Source organism: Aspergillus luchuensis, chromosome 2 (assembly GCF_016861625.1).
Source record: "Aspergillus luchuensis IFO 4308 DNA, chromosome 2, nearly complete sequence".
NCBI lineage: Eukaryota > Fungi > Ascomycota > Eurotiomycetes > Eurotiales > Aspergillaceae > Aspergillus > Aspergillus luchuensis.
Window position 1 is genome coordinate 217259 of NC_054850.1, and position 15775 is coordinate 233033.

At 52.5% G+C, this 15775-nt stretch overlaps 5 protein-coding genes across 5 annotated transcripts; 1 reads left to right on the forward strand and 4 right to left on the reverse strand.

Annotated features, from left to right (window-relative positions):
- Positions 1 to 1520: 1520 nt before the first annotated feature.
- FAP1 (putative NF-X1 finger transcription factor) lies at positions 1521 to 4958 on the reverse strand (the record flags this gene model as incomplete). Its single annotated transcript, XM_041684760.1, has 1 exon — positions 1521 to 4958. One exon carries the CDS (start codon positions 4956 to 4958, stop codon positions 1521 to 1523), a length of 3438 nt encoding a protein of 1145 aa, XP_041538912.1.
- A 743-nt stretch (positions 4959 to 5701) lies between these two features.
- On the reverse strand, positions 5702 to 7355 carry AKAW2_20087A (LYAR-type C2HC zinc finger protein; the record flags this gene model as incomplete). Its single annotated transcript, XM_041684761.1, has 2 exons — positions 5702 to 7132; positions 7317 to 7355. The coding sequence occupies 2 exons, from the start codon at positions 7353 to 7355 to the stop codon at positions 5702 to 5704; spliced, it is 1470 nt and encodes a 489-aa protein (XP_041538913.1).
- A 2086-nt stretch (positions 7356 to 9441) lies between these two features.
- On the reverse strand, positions 9442 to 10266 carry AKAW2_20088A (flavin-linked sulfhydryl oxidase ERV2; the record flags this gene model as incomplete). The annotated part of the gene is made up of 4 exons (XM_041684762.1): positions 9442 to 9457; positions 9513 to 9803; positions 9861 to 9989; positions 10055 to 10266. 4 exons carry the CDS (start codon positions 10264 to 10266, stop codon positions 9442 to 9444), a joined length of 648 nt encoding a protein of 215 aa, XP_041538914.1.
- A 1163-nt stretch (positions 10267 to 11429) lies between these two features.
- On the reverse strand, positions 11430 to 12590 carry AKAW2_20089A (alpha/beta hydrolase; the record flags this gene model as incomplete). The annotated part of the gene is made up of 4 exons (XM_041684763.1): positions 11430 to 11589; positions 11659 to 11784; positions 11867 to 12379; positions 12454 to 12590. 4 exons carry the CDS (start codon positions 12588 to 12590, stop codon positions 11430 to 11432), a joined length of 936 nt encoding a protein of 311 aa, XP_041538915.1.
- A 498-nt stretch (positions 12591 to 13088) lies between these two features.
- pre3 (proteasome core particle subunit beta 1) lies at positions 13089 to 14020 on the forward strand (the record flags this gene model as incomplete). The annotated part of the gene is made up of 5 exons (XM_041684764.1): positions 13089 to 13125; positions 13187 to 13232; positions 13294 to 13308; positions 13361 to 13636; positions 13696 to 14020. The coding sequence occupies 5 exons, from the start codon at positions 13089 to 13091 to the stop codon at positions 14018 to 14020; spliced, it is 699 nt and encodes a 232-aa protein (XP_041538916.1).
- Between the last annotated feature and the right edge of the window lie 1755 nt (positions 14021 to 15775).

Genomic DNA, 15775 nt, shown 5'->3' on the forward strand with positions numbered 1-15775 from the left:
ACCTGTACTCCTTAGATTGATAAATAGTGATTGATTGATTGATACATTCCCATATCAATCTGATAACATCCTACAAAGAAACCACACTTCCCTCCAAGTGAATAAGTCAACCGTGAATGTGAGTGACCAACACCAACCCAACACCCCGATCGTCATCAACGGGAACTCCGGGTGGAGTACAGAGTAACAAGACAGCAAACAGAATCTCAGCTGGGGCACAGAATGCAAATCAGACCCAGTCCAATCCAATCCAATCCAATCAATCGATCCATCCATCGGCGTGCCCGGCTCATCACCCCTTCGTCGTATCATCATGGGGATCATCCCACGTTGTCGTACACACGACCACGAAAATCCTCCGCTCCTTTTCTCATTGCATATTTCCTTCCGATGGGAAACACAAACCTCCATCACCAGTAAACATACATCAAATGGTTGTTGCACTGAGTACAAAACAAACCAGGGTATGTACTCCGTACAAAGTAACAGTACGTAGTGGAATCTGCACCAGGGTCCAAACCCCAAAGAATCATTCCAAGGGTCTATTCCTTCCCACCCACACGGCGCAAAGCCAGCAAATTGACTGGACGTGCAGTCCCAAGTGTGGGCCCACACGATCACTCCAGTAATTTAAATCTCTCAGCCACTCAACACACCGAAACTGCCATGGGGCGGACGCTAAACAAGACTCTCACTCACACACACGCAGCACATCGTATCATATTTAGACTAACCACTACTACTGTAGACTAACCCTCAAAAAGGAGAATAATGATCAACGCAATCGTGCCTGACGGAAAAGCTGAAACGAGAGATCAGCATAGCACAGCACCTAACCTATCTCTACTCTCTAGTGTGTTTTGCACGTCCAGTCACAATTGATCTAATCTTATCAATTATCATATCTGATGATTATGATTCGATCTTGGACGGGGAGGGATTGTCTTCCGATCACGAGGATGTTCGTAGTCTGTACTCCGCACATGCACATGGGGTTTGATTACGAGGTGCGGCGGTGGGAAGCTTAATTTGTTTGATTATTAGTAATGGAATAGGTTATGGAAGAAGTAAGCATTGGATGGGTTGGGTTTATTGGTATGGATGTATAGCGGCTGGCTGACTGGCTGGCTGGCTGGGTGGTTCATGATGATCGTTCTTGGTGTTAGTCAATGGGGATAAATCTATTTCTAAAGCTGGGTGTAGGGCAATGGGGGTGATTCTATTTTTAATTGTTATGATGTTTCTACTACTTCGTTTTGACCAGACTGATAATTGATATGATATGCTAAGAAGGGTATAAGATTCTTCTGTATTTTTCCTATTTGTTATTGCTTTTATCAATTACAACATCCATTTTGCTTTTTTTTTCGTAGCTTGAAACTACCCAGCCGCCATATATGCACGCTAAACTTTGCAACAATGGCATTCATCATGAAAAAGGAAGCACAACATGAACATTCCCACACTAGACCCATAGAAGGGTTTAGCCTTGGAAGAATCACTCATCAACTCATTCAGAACTAAGCATCACCCCCACCAGCAGTCGAGCCATCCTTCTCTCTCTCTACCGACGACCCCTGACTTCTCGACCCCTTCACTCCCGACCGAAGCACCAACTTCTCCTTCTTAGGCTGTGCCGCATCGCCAACATCCCGATCCAGCGCAGCATACATAGTAGAAGTAGACCACGGTGCTACGGCAGCCGGAGTAGCGCTTCCCGACGTAGACGCAGAAGAAGGAGCTGAAGCCCGTCCCGCACCGAGAGTCAGATTGCCTCTCTTCGAAGCAGCGACCTGTGCCCAGCCGCCCTCACCGGATCCATTGGTATGTGCGCGTGCCGCTTCACGTTGGGCTTTGGCCTCTGCGGCGGCGAGACGCTGCGCTTCTTGTTCCTTTAGGCGTTGGCGATCACGCAGTTTGACGCAGTCGCCTACGCTCATGCCGCCGATACCAATGGCCGTGCCGTTGCCGGTGCCGAACACGGGCGGGGTCCAGAGAGTGGACTTCAATACGAAGACGTGGCGGTGGGGTTCCGGGTCGAAGCTTTCGCTAGCGAAGCCCCAGTCTGCTGCGAGGGAGTGGGTGAAGGCGCGGAGGGAGGATTTAGCGGGTTGGAAGCGCGTGGATCTCTCGGTTGGTGTGGTAGCTAGGGTGTGGAGGGTGGATTCGATGGTTTGTAGGGTGGACAAGGGGTGGGAGGAGGAAAGTTGGATGTAGATGTCGAGGGTTTCGGCGGAGTAGGGGAGGTTGGTGGAAGTGAGGGATTGCGAGACGGTGGTTGTCGGGTTGATGTCGACTCCTAACGCGGAGGCAAGAGACCGGTTCCGTTCGAGACGAGCGCATTCATCGTCGCATGATAGCGGTGTCACGGCTGGCCCGCGCTGCGCTTGCTGGAGCTGGCCCTTGGAAACCACAGCCTTGGCTGCGTTGCAGCGACGTTCCTGGCGGAGTCGTCCACAGTCACATGTTACCGTGATCATGGACTTGCAGGGCGTCTTCTCCGGGCATGGATAGGGTGCATGGCATGAGTCGGTGCAGGGGTGGCCACACATTGTCTTTGTCTTGCCGCATGCCTGCTGGCAGGGCTTCGTAGCATCCTCGCACTCGCCAGGCCGGTGACAGTGTTTCTGGCAGGTATGGGAGCCGCATTTGAGCAGCTGGCCGCAGACCTGGCCACAGCGGGCGTCTGTAAGCCAGCAGGGCTGATTCTTCAGAACTTTCTTGCCGCAGAGACAGGTCTTCTCTGTCAGGTATGGACACTTGGGGCAACTTTCGTCGTCGGTATGGCAGTTATGGGAAGTCTGAGGATGGCCACACGGCTTCGGGCGCTCACAAGGGAATGAGCATGCCGGGGGCTGTGTCCCGCAGGGCAGAGGCGGGTGCAAGATAGATCGACCGCAGCTACACGGAATCTCCTCGAAGATAGCCTCTCTGCAGGTGTTGCAGGGCCCCTTGTGACAGATCTCCGGGCATGTGTGCCGTCCGCATTTCAGCATACGGCCACAGACCCGGGTACAGATATGCTCAGCCTCAAAGTCCTCGTCACTAGGCCGCAGGTGGGATTTGAGCTTCCGGCGGATAGCCTGACGCTCGATGGCCTTTTGCTCGCCGGGGCAGCATCGCTCAGTGCAGGCATGACGGCCACAGTGCAAGCCGGCCTTGCAGATGCGAAAGCACTGCGGCGGTTCCATCTTACCCTGAGGACACATTGTTGTGAATGTGTTGCGTCCACAGCGGCACTCGATGGGGACGTTCTGGAAGCAGGGCCCACAAGATCCGGTATGGCAGACCTTGGTGCATGGATGTCCACAGGCCAGCGGCTTTCCACAAGGCTTGGTGCAATTCGGGATCGGATCCTCGCAAGACGTCCGAGGCGAATAGCCAGCAATCTGGTCCAGAGGTGTCTTTCCGCAAGGGCAGTCAAAGACCACATCCGGAGACCGCGGACAGTGAGCTGGATGTGCATCTTGTGCATGGCAGCTCTTCTGGCAGAAATGAACGCCACAATCAAAGGGGCGACTGCACTCATCTCCACAGCTAAAGCAGCCAGTCCACTCCTCGATGTCGTCCTCCCGCATCAATTCACTATCCAACTCTTCGTCCTTCGAACTGCACAGCATCTCGGTCTGTACTTTTCCACAGTAACACCGTGCTTCGATCTTCTCTTCACAAGAGCCACACAAGCCTTCATGACACGGCCGGGGACAGGTATGCTCTCCACAAGGTAACAAATCACCACAGATCTCACCACAGCTCCAGCCGTTCTCATAATCCGTATCCTGGCAACGCTTCGTCGATGAGTTCCTTCCACAAAAGCAATCCTGCGTCGGCCCCATAGCCGTACAAGGCGCACAAGGCCCAGCATGACAAGTCGCATCACACGGATGGGGACAACCTTTGCGCGTCCTCGCGCAAGTCTGTCCACACGAATGCGGCGGCAGGCCAGGAAACGAGCGCGGATCAACCTCCTTCTCACACCAGCAAGTATAAGTCGAGGGAAATACTTCCTGAGGCAGATTGCAACCAGGACAGCGCCACGCGCGAGGCGCACTACTCTCCCCATTCTCACCATCCTGTCGTTGAGCAGCCGCCGCCCCCTCGTTCCTCGACCACTTCTTCACGCAGCTCAAATGGAAGACCGTCCAGCAGAGCCCGCAAGACCAAACACGCGACCTCTTTCCCAGCTCGCTCGTGCAAATCGGACATTCGTACAGATTGTGCGCAATATCCTCGTGGATCCGAGTGGCGATATCGGAAGCCGTTGATTTTGTCGTAACTTTCGCCGGAGGCGGCGGTGGCTGAGACCGAGGCTGTTTCTGATTACCGCCGCTGTTGCTGCCGTTGTTCTTCGCCTTCGACTTTCCCTTTCCTCTCTCAGTACCAGACGCAGACGCTGCACCATTGGGAACTTCTTCCCTTGGCTGCTGCGGTACAACACCAGGCACAAACACGGGCGCATCGGCCCTCAACCCTGCCTCATCCACCCCATCACCGCCCGGTATCGCTTGACCATCCTGCTCCTGCTCCGGCCTCGTCAATCTTCCTCCAAAGGTCCGTCCAGCGGGAAGTGTAGCCTGATCGCCACCGCGTGGCCGACGACTCGCGCCTGCCCCTCTTCCTCCCCTCTTGTTGCCTCCCCTCGGTCCTCGCGGCGGACGCGGTGCATCTCCATTCGGTGTCGTTTCCGTAGGTGGTTGGCGTTGAGTGTGAGGCTGTGCGTCCGGTGCTGCCTGAGTCTGCGTTTGCGTCTGAGCCTGAGCTGAATTCGCTGTCTGTCGACCGCGGCCACCACGGCCTCTACCGCGTCTCGGGCGTGGGGTATTGGAATGAGGATTGGAAGCTCCAACAGCCGCGGGAGCTGGAGCTGGAGCTGCAGAAGTAGCGGACATGGTCTGCGTCTCCAGGGTCCTTGAGAGTGGGTGGGAGGTTTGCGGTGGCGGTGGTGGGAGGACAATCATGCACCAACGCTAATGGGCGATAACCGCCGATCCAGATATTAAATGAGTAGTAGTGTGAACCGGGGGGAAAAAATAGGTAAATAAAACAACGAGGGAATACAACAACCCTTCCTCAACAGTAGACACACTACCCAAGCAAACAAAGGAAATGAAGGTAAGAAGAAGAAATGCCTTGCAGGCTAAAAAAGCAGATAGTTGTAAGCGAAGAGAACGCGATCGAAGGGATGGAATTTGATGGTGGTTCGGATGGTTCCTGAGCTCGGAGGTGGTTCGGGTGGCGACAGATAAAGATTTGATGGAGAGTGGCAGCTGGCAACGGGTCATGTCCCATCCAATGATGGCTTGTGGGTTAACACTGCTAATAAACTACAGTGCATTCATGGCAGGATTTTAGGGAATTAACCTAATAGGGTTGTACCAGGGCCTTATCGGCCAGTGACTCATGCTGGAAGAGGTGCTGCTGCGCCTTCGAGTCATCCTGTATCGAAGATTACTCATAGTGGGACCGCATATTCTACAGATTCTAGATCCGAGAAATAGATTGAAAGGGGAAATAACCAATGATTGCCAGCGAAACCATTAGCTGCAATCAATAAAGCCAATATACATATTGAAATGAATCCTCAAAAAGCCATCCAAACATCACAATCGCTATGCACAACAAAAATAGTGCAGTCAAAGATATCAGAAGAGAAGAAAGGAATATATTTGCCTCCATGCCATGCTCGTATTACCCATCAAAATCAGAAGAAAAGCACCACTTCACCCCGTTCATTCTGCTTCAACCGCAGTGTCCGCCACAGCTCCTTCTCATCATCGGCTCTGCGCTCCCGATCCGCACGGCTGCGGCCTTGATCGCGGCCACGGTCGCTGTCGTCAAACTCGTCCGTGAAATCGCGGTGGAATCGCTTCAGAACCTTGTTTACAGAGAACCCGCGCGTGCTTTCGGGTCCCTTGGTCACCAATGAGAGGAAGTGAGTAGCCATCTGGCGCTGCAAGCCATCAGGGACGCCGCTCTGCTGGTACACCACCACTTCACGGCCGTTATCGTCGTGGCGAGAGTCGGTGTCGATCTGCTTTTGACGGCGCGAAGGCCGATCACCGTCCGTCTGAGCGCTGCTCTTACGCTTGCTCTTGCTAACATCAGACTCGGCCTGGCCGTTCGAGGCGTTGCGGACCTTGGGCAACTTCTTGGAACGACCCTCGTCTGGAGACCCGCGTCGACTGGCCCGGGCAGCCTTGCCGGTTTCGCGGCTGTTCACGCTACTTCCTGAGACCGACGATCCACCAAACATGGACGACACAAGACGTTCAGCGCGGTTCTTCATCGAAATTCCAAGACCATCACCATTGGCGTCCTTGTTGTCCCGGCGAGAACGCTTGATGGGTGACGAGGGGTCCTGATAACGACGACGCGGGTGGTCTTCTCCGTCCTGAGATGGCGAGCGGAGCATCCGATCCAGACCACCAGTCAAACCAGAGTGCTTCAGCATGGGTGTGCCCGGGTTGTTCAGAACGCTGGATGGCGCATCCAACATGGGGGTGTCGGCTTCTTCCATGTCGTGATCGTCGTTGCGGCGCTTGCGCTTCTTCTCACTGGTCGTGCCGTTGACCTTGTCCTCGCCGCGCAAACGATCCTTCTTCTTCTTCGGTGCCGGGGTCATGAACTCCATGGAGGCGTTCGGAGCTTTACCGTCATACACCGACTGGTTGATGGGTCCAGCTCCGTAGGAGTAACCATTCTCCTCGTATGCGACGTCGTAGTTCTTGTTCTCTTCCTCCGCATCGGTGTCGGCGCGGGTCAGAGATTTGCTGGGCTCGAAGACAGAGGGAGCATTGGCGACCATCTTCATCTGCTCTTTGGATCCACCCAGAGAGACCTTGGACGCATTGGGAGTCTTTTCTGCCACCAAGTAGTCAAAGACATTAACTTGCTTGTCTCCATTCTGCGTAGAAGCCTCCTGGGACTTGTCGTTTCCAGTCACCGGGGGAGTAGGAGCCGCAGGCGGGTTATCAGTGTCGTTCGCATCTTCGACATACGGGGCGCGGTGACCATGAGCGTTGTTCTGCTTCTGATTCTGCTTGCCATTGTTCTGTTGTGCCTTGCGTTGGTTCTTCGTAGGCTTCTCCCGGTAGAGCGCGCCCTGGTACTTTTGCGCCTCGGTCATACACGACTAAGAAGACAAGTCAGTCGCTCATTCTTGGTCACAAAGTGCGCTTGCACTGTTCCAACAAGAGCCCGAGCCCTCATATCCACCAATCAGACAAGCAGTTATAGCAGAGTTCCGACCCATTGGACGAAGCGCAAAGTATATAGTTCGCGGAACAAGCACAAGCGGAGGGGTAGAAGAGCCATACCGTATGCGACCGATAGTCAGTTCCGTAAAAGTGCACCATGCAGTCGATGCAGGTGAAGGTGGCGCCGCGACATTGGTTGCGATGGGGATCAAGCTTCTTCTTGGTGAGGATATCACCGCAAGCCTAGAGATCGAGAAGAGGCAGCGAGTTAGCATGAGTTCCAGCAGAGTTCCGCGCAGGATGCTGCTCGTGACAAACGAGAGTAAAGGACAACTCACCTCGCAGGAGAAAGAAACCATATTGAATGACCCGGCGATGTGGTGCGCGTACTATTCAAGTGTCTGCACGAGTCGGGACTTTCCCAGTGATATATTGAGAACTCAAAGTCGCAAGTCAAGAAAAAGAAGAAAAGACGGCGATTGAGAAGGGCGCTAGTTTGTCGGGACCCGCACTGAACCTGTCGGGGAATAAGCCGACCAAGCGATGGAATATTTTCTGGGACTAATGGATCCCTGCGCGACGACGAAGTCCAATCCAATTCAATCCAACTTAAACAAATGGGTAATGGTGGTAGTCGTGGAAGTGGTGGTGATTGTTATTGTTGTTGACGGCGCAAAAACAAATACGAGGGATGGTCGGACAAGCCGAGCAGAATAAGCAAAGCAGGTCAGATAAATAAATGCGGACTGGATCCCAAGCACTCGGCGCCTTCAAGAAAAAGCTTCCCTGTTCTCGCCTCTGCGTCTCACTGCTGTGCTTTTGCTTCTTGTTCCCTCGCCAAAAAAAGAAAAGGGCAAAAAAGGGCCAAAAAGTAAAAAGTCCAGAATTAACTCTGGGTGGCGCTTATCTGCTTTGGGATTGTTCCAAACCTTATGGTAGGCATTTGGTACCTGACGAATCAGGCCATGACCTTCCAACCCCGCAATCAAATCCAAGAAGACAAGATAATTAGATAGAATCTATGCGCCTCCTTCTTACCGCTGGTAATACGACCTGCTCAAAGAACAGCTCCACTAAAAACGTCGAATACAGCATATCCCCTCTTCATACTCATCTTCCACCATGACCTTCAGGAGTCAGATTGACTTGGACTCCCAGACCTGAAACGCGCCCTTCGGTCGACGAGGCCCAGGATTCCCATGCAAACGCCGACATGATGACCTGTGGATCAAGTAGACCACGGGTGTAGCGCTTGCGCATCCGGACATCAGCACGGACTTATCAGGAGACCTGACGCCGTGCAGCAAGATGGGCGGATCAACCAGTCACCAGCCAGCTTCACCCGCCTTCACCGGGTCGATTAGTGTGGCGCTGGGTGCGAAAGAAAGACGATCCTACAGATGATGCGGGAGAATTCCGATACGAGTCCGTTGCCAGCTATCTAGGCATAGTGATACCTCCCTGTTCCATAGGCTTGAGGTGGGTGAGATCGTCAGTCTATAGTTGATTAGACTTTCGGTGTGAGCTACCCTCTGGTTGACAGCCAGGCTCGGTTCAGCGATGCCGCTGGCGCTGGCTTAACGACATCTATTTCTATTTTTGTGGCCCGGGCCGCGCGCGAATCGGGCATCCTCATGGCGGAGTGTTTCATCTATTTGAAGTCAGGTTTCAGCCTTGTCGCTGACACTTCCAGCGTGGTGTCGGTAATACTAGTTGACTAGTTGACTATATCGCAAACTGGGTAATTGTTCATAGAGGTTTGCTGTAGCGGAGCGAGGCAATACACCGTGCCTTGTTGTGTTCAGCAACAGGCTACGTTAGTCTTGGTCAGCCGCGCCAGTCAGATGCATCTCTGCAGTCATGCGCGCGATGCCGCATACTTTCGCAACCTTACCGGCCGCCCCGGCCATCGCTTGCTCGCATCTGCTGAGAACCTGCTAGAAGCTTCGTTTACAGCTGGGTGACTGCAGAATTCCTGTTACCCTCCCACAATTGCTGTGTGAGAAGCGAAGCCCTTTCCGGGAAGTCCGGGTGCTTACAGGGCAGATGAAATTCACATGCAAAGTACAAAGTCTGGACGATAATGCGAAATTTGAATGAGTGTGGCTGTAGAAATCATACGCTAATGTACTGCTCCTGGCCCCATGCACCCAGCGATCCTGCGCTGGTGGAGCATGCAAGAACAAGTACTGGGTATAAACGCAACCAGGTGCACGGATCAGATACCAAAGTTCTGCGGTTTTGTTCAACCCCGCGTAGTCCTAGATCGTCTGATCAGTATCTTCGCTCCCATGGTAATCAAAAGACGTAACTAACGGCTCCCTGGATATCTCAACGGGCGAAACGGCATCATCGCTATCAACCTCGTCTCGAGCAGCGCTCTGACTCTTCTTATCCTTCAAAGTTTCACCACCCTCGCCCTCCTCATCCTCGGCGCAGCCGCAGTCGTAAAAGTCCCCAATATTATTGCAGTCGAAGATCGGCTTTTCGAGCATGGTGTTCACTTCGTTGTGGATAAAGCAGCCCCATCCTGCAGCCGCGTTGCGCGACGAAACTTGCGGCGGGTACTTTTTCAGATGACCCTGGAAATGAGAAGCGCACTCCCCACTGATAGATAGTCAGCAGCCACGATCAGCGCAGAGAGAAAGGAGTGTGGGTAGGTACCATGGATAGAGTCGCGCAAAAAGGTAGATGAAGGAGCGAAGAGTTTCCTGCTGCTCCTCCGTCGGGTCCTCGGGGTATCGAGCTAGCATGGTATGGAAGTACTTCCATGTCGCACGACCCAATTCGGCTCTGCCATTGGTGGTGAATAATCAGTAAATGTCAAGAATGCGAAATAGCACTTGGCTTTAGCCTACTTCGCGGTTGCATTCCCCAGCCGGGGCATCACAACCTCGCCCTTGGTGAGGTCATCTTTGGAGACCACGGCCTGCGTAGACTTCTCCAGGTGACCAGGGGCACGGATCGCGGGACTCGGCGGTCCTTCAGGTCGGATAAAGAAAACAAAGAGCAGGAAGACGGCAATCGCGGTACTGATGAGAATGCGTCGAGTAATCTGACGGTTCGCCATGGTGGGTACGAAAGTGGTGGGTTTCAAGGATATCGCAAATCAATGCCGTCAATGGCGGGCCAGATCGCCAAGTGGCCCGTCTAGGGTATGCTTGGTACGGGGGTTAGAGGACTCGTGTCCTGTTTAATCAGAGAAGGAACGACAGGCGAAAGAACGTGGAACAAAAGAAATATACAGCAAAACAATGGCGGCGAGTATGTAGAATGAAGGAATTAGGGAGCTGGAGGTTGCCAGCAACGAACGGGTGGGATGACTATTGAACTTTGCATGATGGCATGAGCCATTACTTGATGGCTTGACTTGGACGTTTCCGCTCGCCGATTATCCACGTGGGGCCGTGCCTTGTGCAGCGCCACTATGTTGCTGAGTCATTATGTTCTTTAGCAGTGCATGGCATGCCTACTACTATGAAGCTATAACTTAGTACACAGTACGATCGATCCCAAGAGTCGCAGAATAATTGTTCTAAACACAACTGGTCCATTGGACTAGATGGAATCTTCATTAGATAGACGGTCTTGGCTGCTAGGTCTTTCCTAATTCTAGTGCGAACGCGTAGATTCACAACTCATAAATCCATGAGTGCATTCAGCCAATGCAGCCAGATGAGACAAGCCAAACACCGCCTGGGTTTGAAAGCAGTGCGAAAATAATGAGAAAATAGCCAGAGTCAATAACGCCATGAGCATGAATATCATGAGACAAAAAAGGTAGACTCCACGCAGGGAGCAATGACAAAGAACAGGCGAGCAAGTTGCTGTCGAAACATAATTGATATGGGTACAGTGTTCGAACCAATGCTGCGTTGGATTAAGGGGTCTGAATTAGAAACCGCAGCAGATGGACTGTTCGAGGACAAGCAGTAAGGGTAATTAAACTGGGTGTATAAGGAGCAGTTCTTCTTCATGTAACGACAGCCACATGTGAGGAGCACTGTGAAAAGAACTTCGCCCTAAACATGACTGCGGACAAATAGTCCTTGCAGAATGGTATATTGTGAGGAGCAAAGGGTCGAAAGTGGTCATGAGTTCGTTGGCAGTTGGTAAAGGAACACAATCCAGGAAGCATCAGTGTCATCAGGGCGATCCGAGAGATAAAGATGACAGATTCACGTCAATAGCCGAAGTCCGTGGAAGCTTCCCAATGCCATCTGGGCGGCCGGTTTATTGACCGTCCGCGAGGACTTCCTCCCTCACAAAAGAGAGGATGTGCTCAAAATAGCCTGGCTCAGCAACACTGTCATTGTGTCCTCCATTTGGAAGTGTGCGCCAAACCTTGCGGTCGGATTTGCAGATCGCGAAGAGCTGAGTCATGTTGGATGGTCTGGTCATAAGCTGCATGTTAGTGACGTGCTGGGACTCAGCTTGTACAACAATTCCTGAGGGCACTCACGGGACAATCTCGTCCTTCAGCCCACTCAGGAAGAGAATGGGGACCTGTGTAATCTTAGGTAGGATATCCTCGCTGGTCCAGTACTGGTGGCAGAATCGGGCAAGGTAACGAGCAGGAGGGAAGACCCTATAAGACGAGTCAGCATTGCCTGGCCTAGGACGTGGACAACATCGCCTGGGTCGGCAACCAGTCATAGAGCAGGACTTACGTGGGAATCAGTTTGCGAATACTCAGGAATGTGTTTTCAAGGATTAGTCCAGCGATCGCACCATTGGCTTGATTGTTGGCAACCAAATTAATCGCCACGGCTCCACCCAAGCTCTGTCCATATACCACAATCTTGCTGTCTCGGGTTTCCGGTCGCTGTTGGATATATTCTAGCCCCGTCTGAGCATCGATTTTCAAGCCCGCCTCGTCCGGTGTACCTGTTGACAGACCGTAACCACGGTACTCGACCATCAAGACATTACAACCCAAGACATCTTGTAGAACCTTTGCGATGGGTATGCGATGCCCGATGTTTCCGGCATTTCCATGGAACATCAACACGGTGATACTCGGGCCTATACGTTTGCGCGAAGGGTGAATGAACAGGGCATTTAACGACTCTCCATCGGGGGTCGGAATTTGTAGATCTTCGTAGTCTGTGATTCCAAACTGTTGGGGCTTGGGAACATTTGTCCGCGCATCCACGGGCACGTTGCGAGGATAAATGAGCTCACTGCAAAAGGGGTCAGCGTCTAACGACACGCCACTGAGATGTGGTCCATGGACGTCTGATGCCGGGGTACGAACTTCTGCTTAAAGTACAAAAGGCCGCTGGCTACCACAGCCAATCCGGAAGATGCCAGAACTGGCAATCGCAAGAACTGCACGGCACTGTTGGCCATGCCGGCGATACTCCATGACGGTGGGGGCGGCGACTCCGACATGGTAGTAGACTGGCTAACCAGGCAGTGTCGCGGAGAGATAAGGCGGTGCGGTGCGGCTGGAACGGAGAAGGTGGAAATGCTTGAATTGACGATCGGAGCGCTGGAGAATGCAGGAAGGGGGAAATTCAAGTGGTGAGGGTCACGATCCGGCGAGATACCCTGCAGCCTGGAGCGGGAGATAATGCGTCGGTTTGTTTCATCGGGGGCTGCTTTCTATGGCTGGGGGAAGTCGTTCAGGAGGCTTGCGGGGGAAGAGGAACCACCCAGTAGGAACGTGGCTGTCTCTCACCGCCCGGCGGAATCAGCTCCAGCTGCCAACGTAACGCGTTCACCTGCCTGGAGAGCTCCGTCAGAGCTCATAACCACCTCTGACCATCGCTGCACTAACGTTTGCTTTCCATCCACGCTTCATCACCATCACACCCTGTTTCTTTCGGTGGGATAGCTTTATTTAGACAGGAAATATCCACCCAGTCTGTCAATTTCCAATCAGCCATCATGGTCGGTCACGGTATGACGGGGATGCTCGGCGAGGGTTAGTGGTCTCGTGCTATGAATTGATAATGTGTCGAGCAGGAGCTGATGAGTTATTGCAGATGGCATCCATGTTGATATGAACCACTTGAAGAGCGGAGAAGTAAAGTATGTCCCCCAACCATTTGCTCAATGAGACTTGAGAACAGTCACTAACTCATCGGTACAGCCTAGGAACATCGATGTGAGTTTCAGTCAGTCCCCGAGGCAATGTCCGATATATTGACGAAATACAGCATGGCGATCAACTTCAAGGATGGTGTTATATTGGGTGCAGACAGTCGGACGACAACCGGAGCTTACATCGCCAACCGAGTCACCGACAAGTTGACGCAGGTCCATGACACAATCTGGTGCTGTCGATCAGGTTCCGCCGCGGACACCCAGGCTGTGGCAGACATCGTGTCCTACCACCTCAACATGTACGCAATCACCAACAACGAGGCGCCGAGTACTCAGGTCGCCGCATCGCTGTTCCAAGAGCTATGTTACGAGAACAAGGACATGCTAAGGTAGGCATACCATCGGGTCAGCCTGGAAGGAGCAAGCTTTGTTGACCAATCACTCATAGTGCCGGTATTATCATTGCCGGATACGATCCGAAGCACGGAGGTCAGGTGTATTCGATACCCTTGGGCGGGTCTCTTCACAAGCAACCGTACTCCATTGGCGGATCCGGATCGACCTATATCTATGGTTACTGTGATACTCACTGGAGGGAGAACATGACAGAGGAGGAAGGCATCAACTTCGTCCGCGGAGCACTGCAAGAAGCGATCAAGTGGGATGGCAGTTCGGGTGGTGTCATCCGACTGGTGGTGCTGACGTCTCGGGGCGCCCAGCGACACCTCTACCTGCCGGACACGGGCTACACTGGACCGGGCGTTACCAATTAACGAATGTATCTATACGGGACGATGATTTAATTGTTGTTAGCTGCTAAACGAGCTATTCATATGTTCTACAGAGTAGTGCTATTGCATCAGATTAAGACAGGAAATTTCCAGATCTGAGACTGCTAGATATGAATCAAGATGGGGAGTATCTTCACCGAATGGGATATTAGATTAGGGGAGGGGATGTGATAGCGTGGGTAATTGATAGCGCTCTTCAGGAGTCGCTTCCCGTCATCTTATAGTTTGCTTGCTTGAGGCACTATCACTTGACCGTTAGACTGTCCCCCAATAATGGATCCGCCCTTATCTAGGGGAGCCAGGGTCACTAGACGGGGTCGACTAATTCCGGATATCCCAGACTACTTACGGGGCAGTAGTCCTGACCATCCATGGATCCCACGCGCGGAGTATGGCACGATCACATCATCTAGACTAAATACCACTACGGAGCACCGTTAGATTAATAGCTTCCCCGCTGCTTACCCACAGACTGAACTTGAGAGCCATCAACTAATTACTGTAAGACTTACTGTCTGAGGAACTGCTAGCTTGGAATTAGGGGGCCAGGCCAAGATAGATGGTAGGTCAATGACGGCTGCCATTGCCTCCAGAGCGTCTGGAGCCGCCACCAATCAGTCGGCGCTGCTGGACACCTGCGCGGCAGAGGAGCCGCCATTCGCCCATTGCACCCCCAAGCAGAGGATGATCCTAAATGCGACTATCTGGTTTAGGCCTGAACAGTGAGTGAGAGTGAGTGAGGGTGTGCGTCTCCTTCTTTTCTTAGTCGCAGTCTCGCCTTATCCTTCTTCTTGGGATGATAGATAGATAATCATCAATCAGTCACAATATTACTTCCCTAGTTATCAGGTAAGTAGTAAGTAGTTGGTTGAAGATAAGCAGGTATTAAGAGTGGTTGTTGATGCGATCTCATGACGACAGGGCTTCCTCATTCTGCGCGGTCGGTAAGGTGACTTGCTTGATATCGCTGCAAGGAACCTTCATGGGGAGACCCTGCTGTACCAATCAGTAAGGATGTCTCCGGTGCAGCCTGGACCCGAGTAGATCCAGTAGAACAATTAGTGATACCCGGTAAGGTCGATAGCCAGTATGCAGGTGAATCAAGAGATGATGGATCATCTCATGGTATCATATCTTCGTCAGGTCGCATTCTTGAGAACCTTCCAGGTGTCAATGAATCCTCGTCTTTATTCGTCTTGCTTCTCCTGCCATTTGATCAATCAACTTGGGGGGGATGGGATGTAGAGGGTGTGGATGTTGGTAACATGGGCAAAGGTGGATGGGACTGAGATGATTGACTGGGCCATGGCCGGGTGTGGATCCCCCAACCTTGCCGGGACGAGAGTCTCTTGTTCCCTTCCTGCATCATCCATCCATCCATCCATCCATTCCATTCACTCACCCCAAACCAATCCACCTTTCCCATCCGTTCTCCGCCACCCTAATCCCCATTCCCCTTATCCTCCGTTCCCCTCAGTCCGGTTTCTTTCTATAACCTGATAGTGCTCTCCGTGCCTGTCTGCTCATCCCTCCTCCTCATTCTCCCCCATTTCGCCCCGGATTGTTCTGTCCTGTCCTGTCCTGTCCCTCGCTGATTCATCGCAATGGACCATCCCATTGCCATCTATCGCTTGTGATTCCCTTCCCGCTTCAGGCTTGGGTCGGGTTCACGTTTAAACTGCTTGCTCCTACTTTTACTCTTGTAGCTACTACTACATACACACCCTCCCCTCCCCA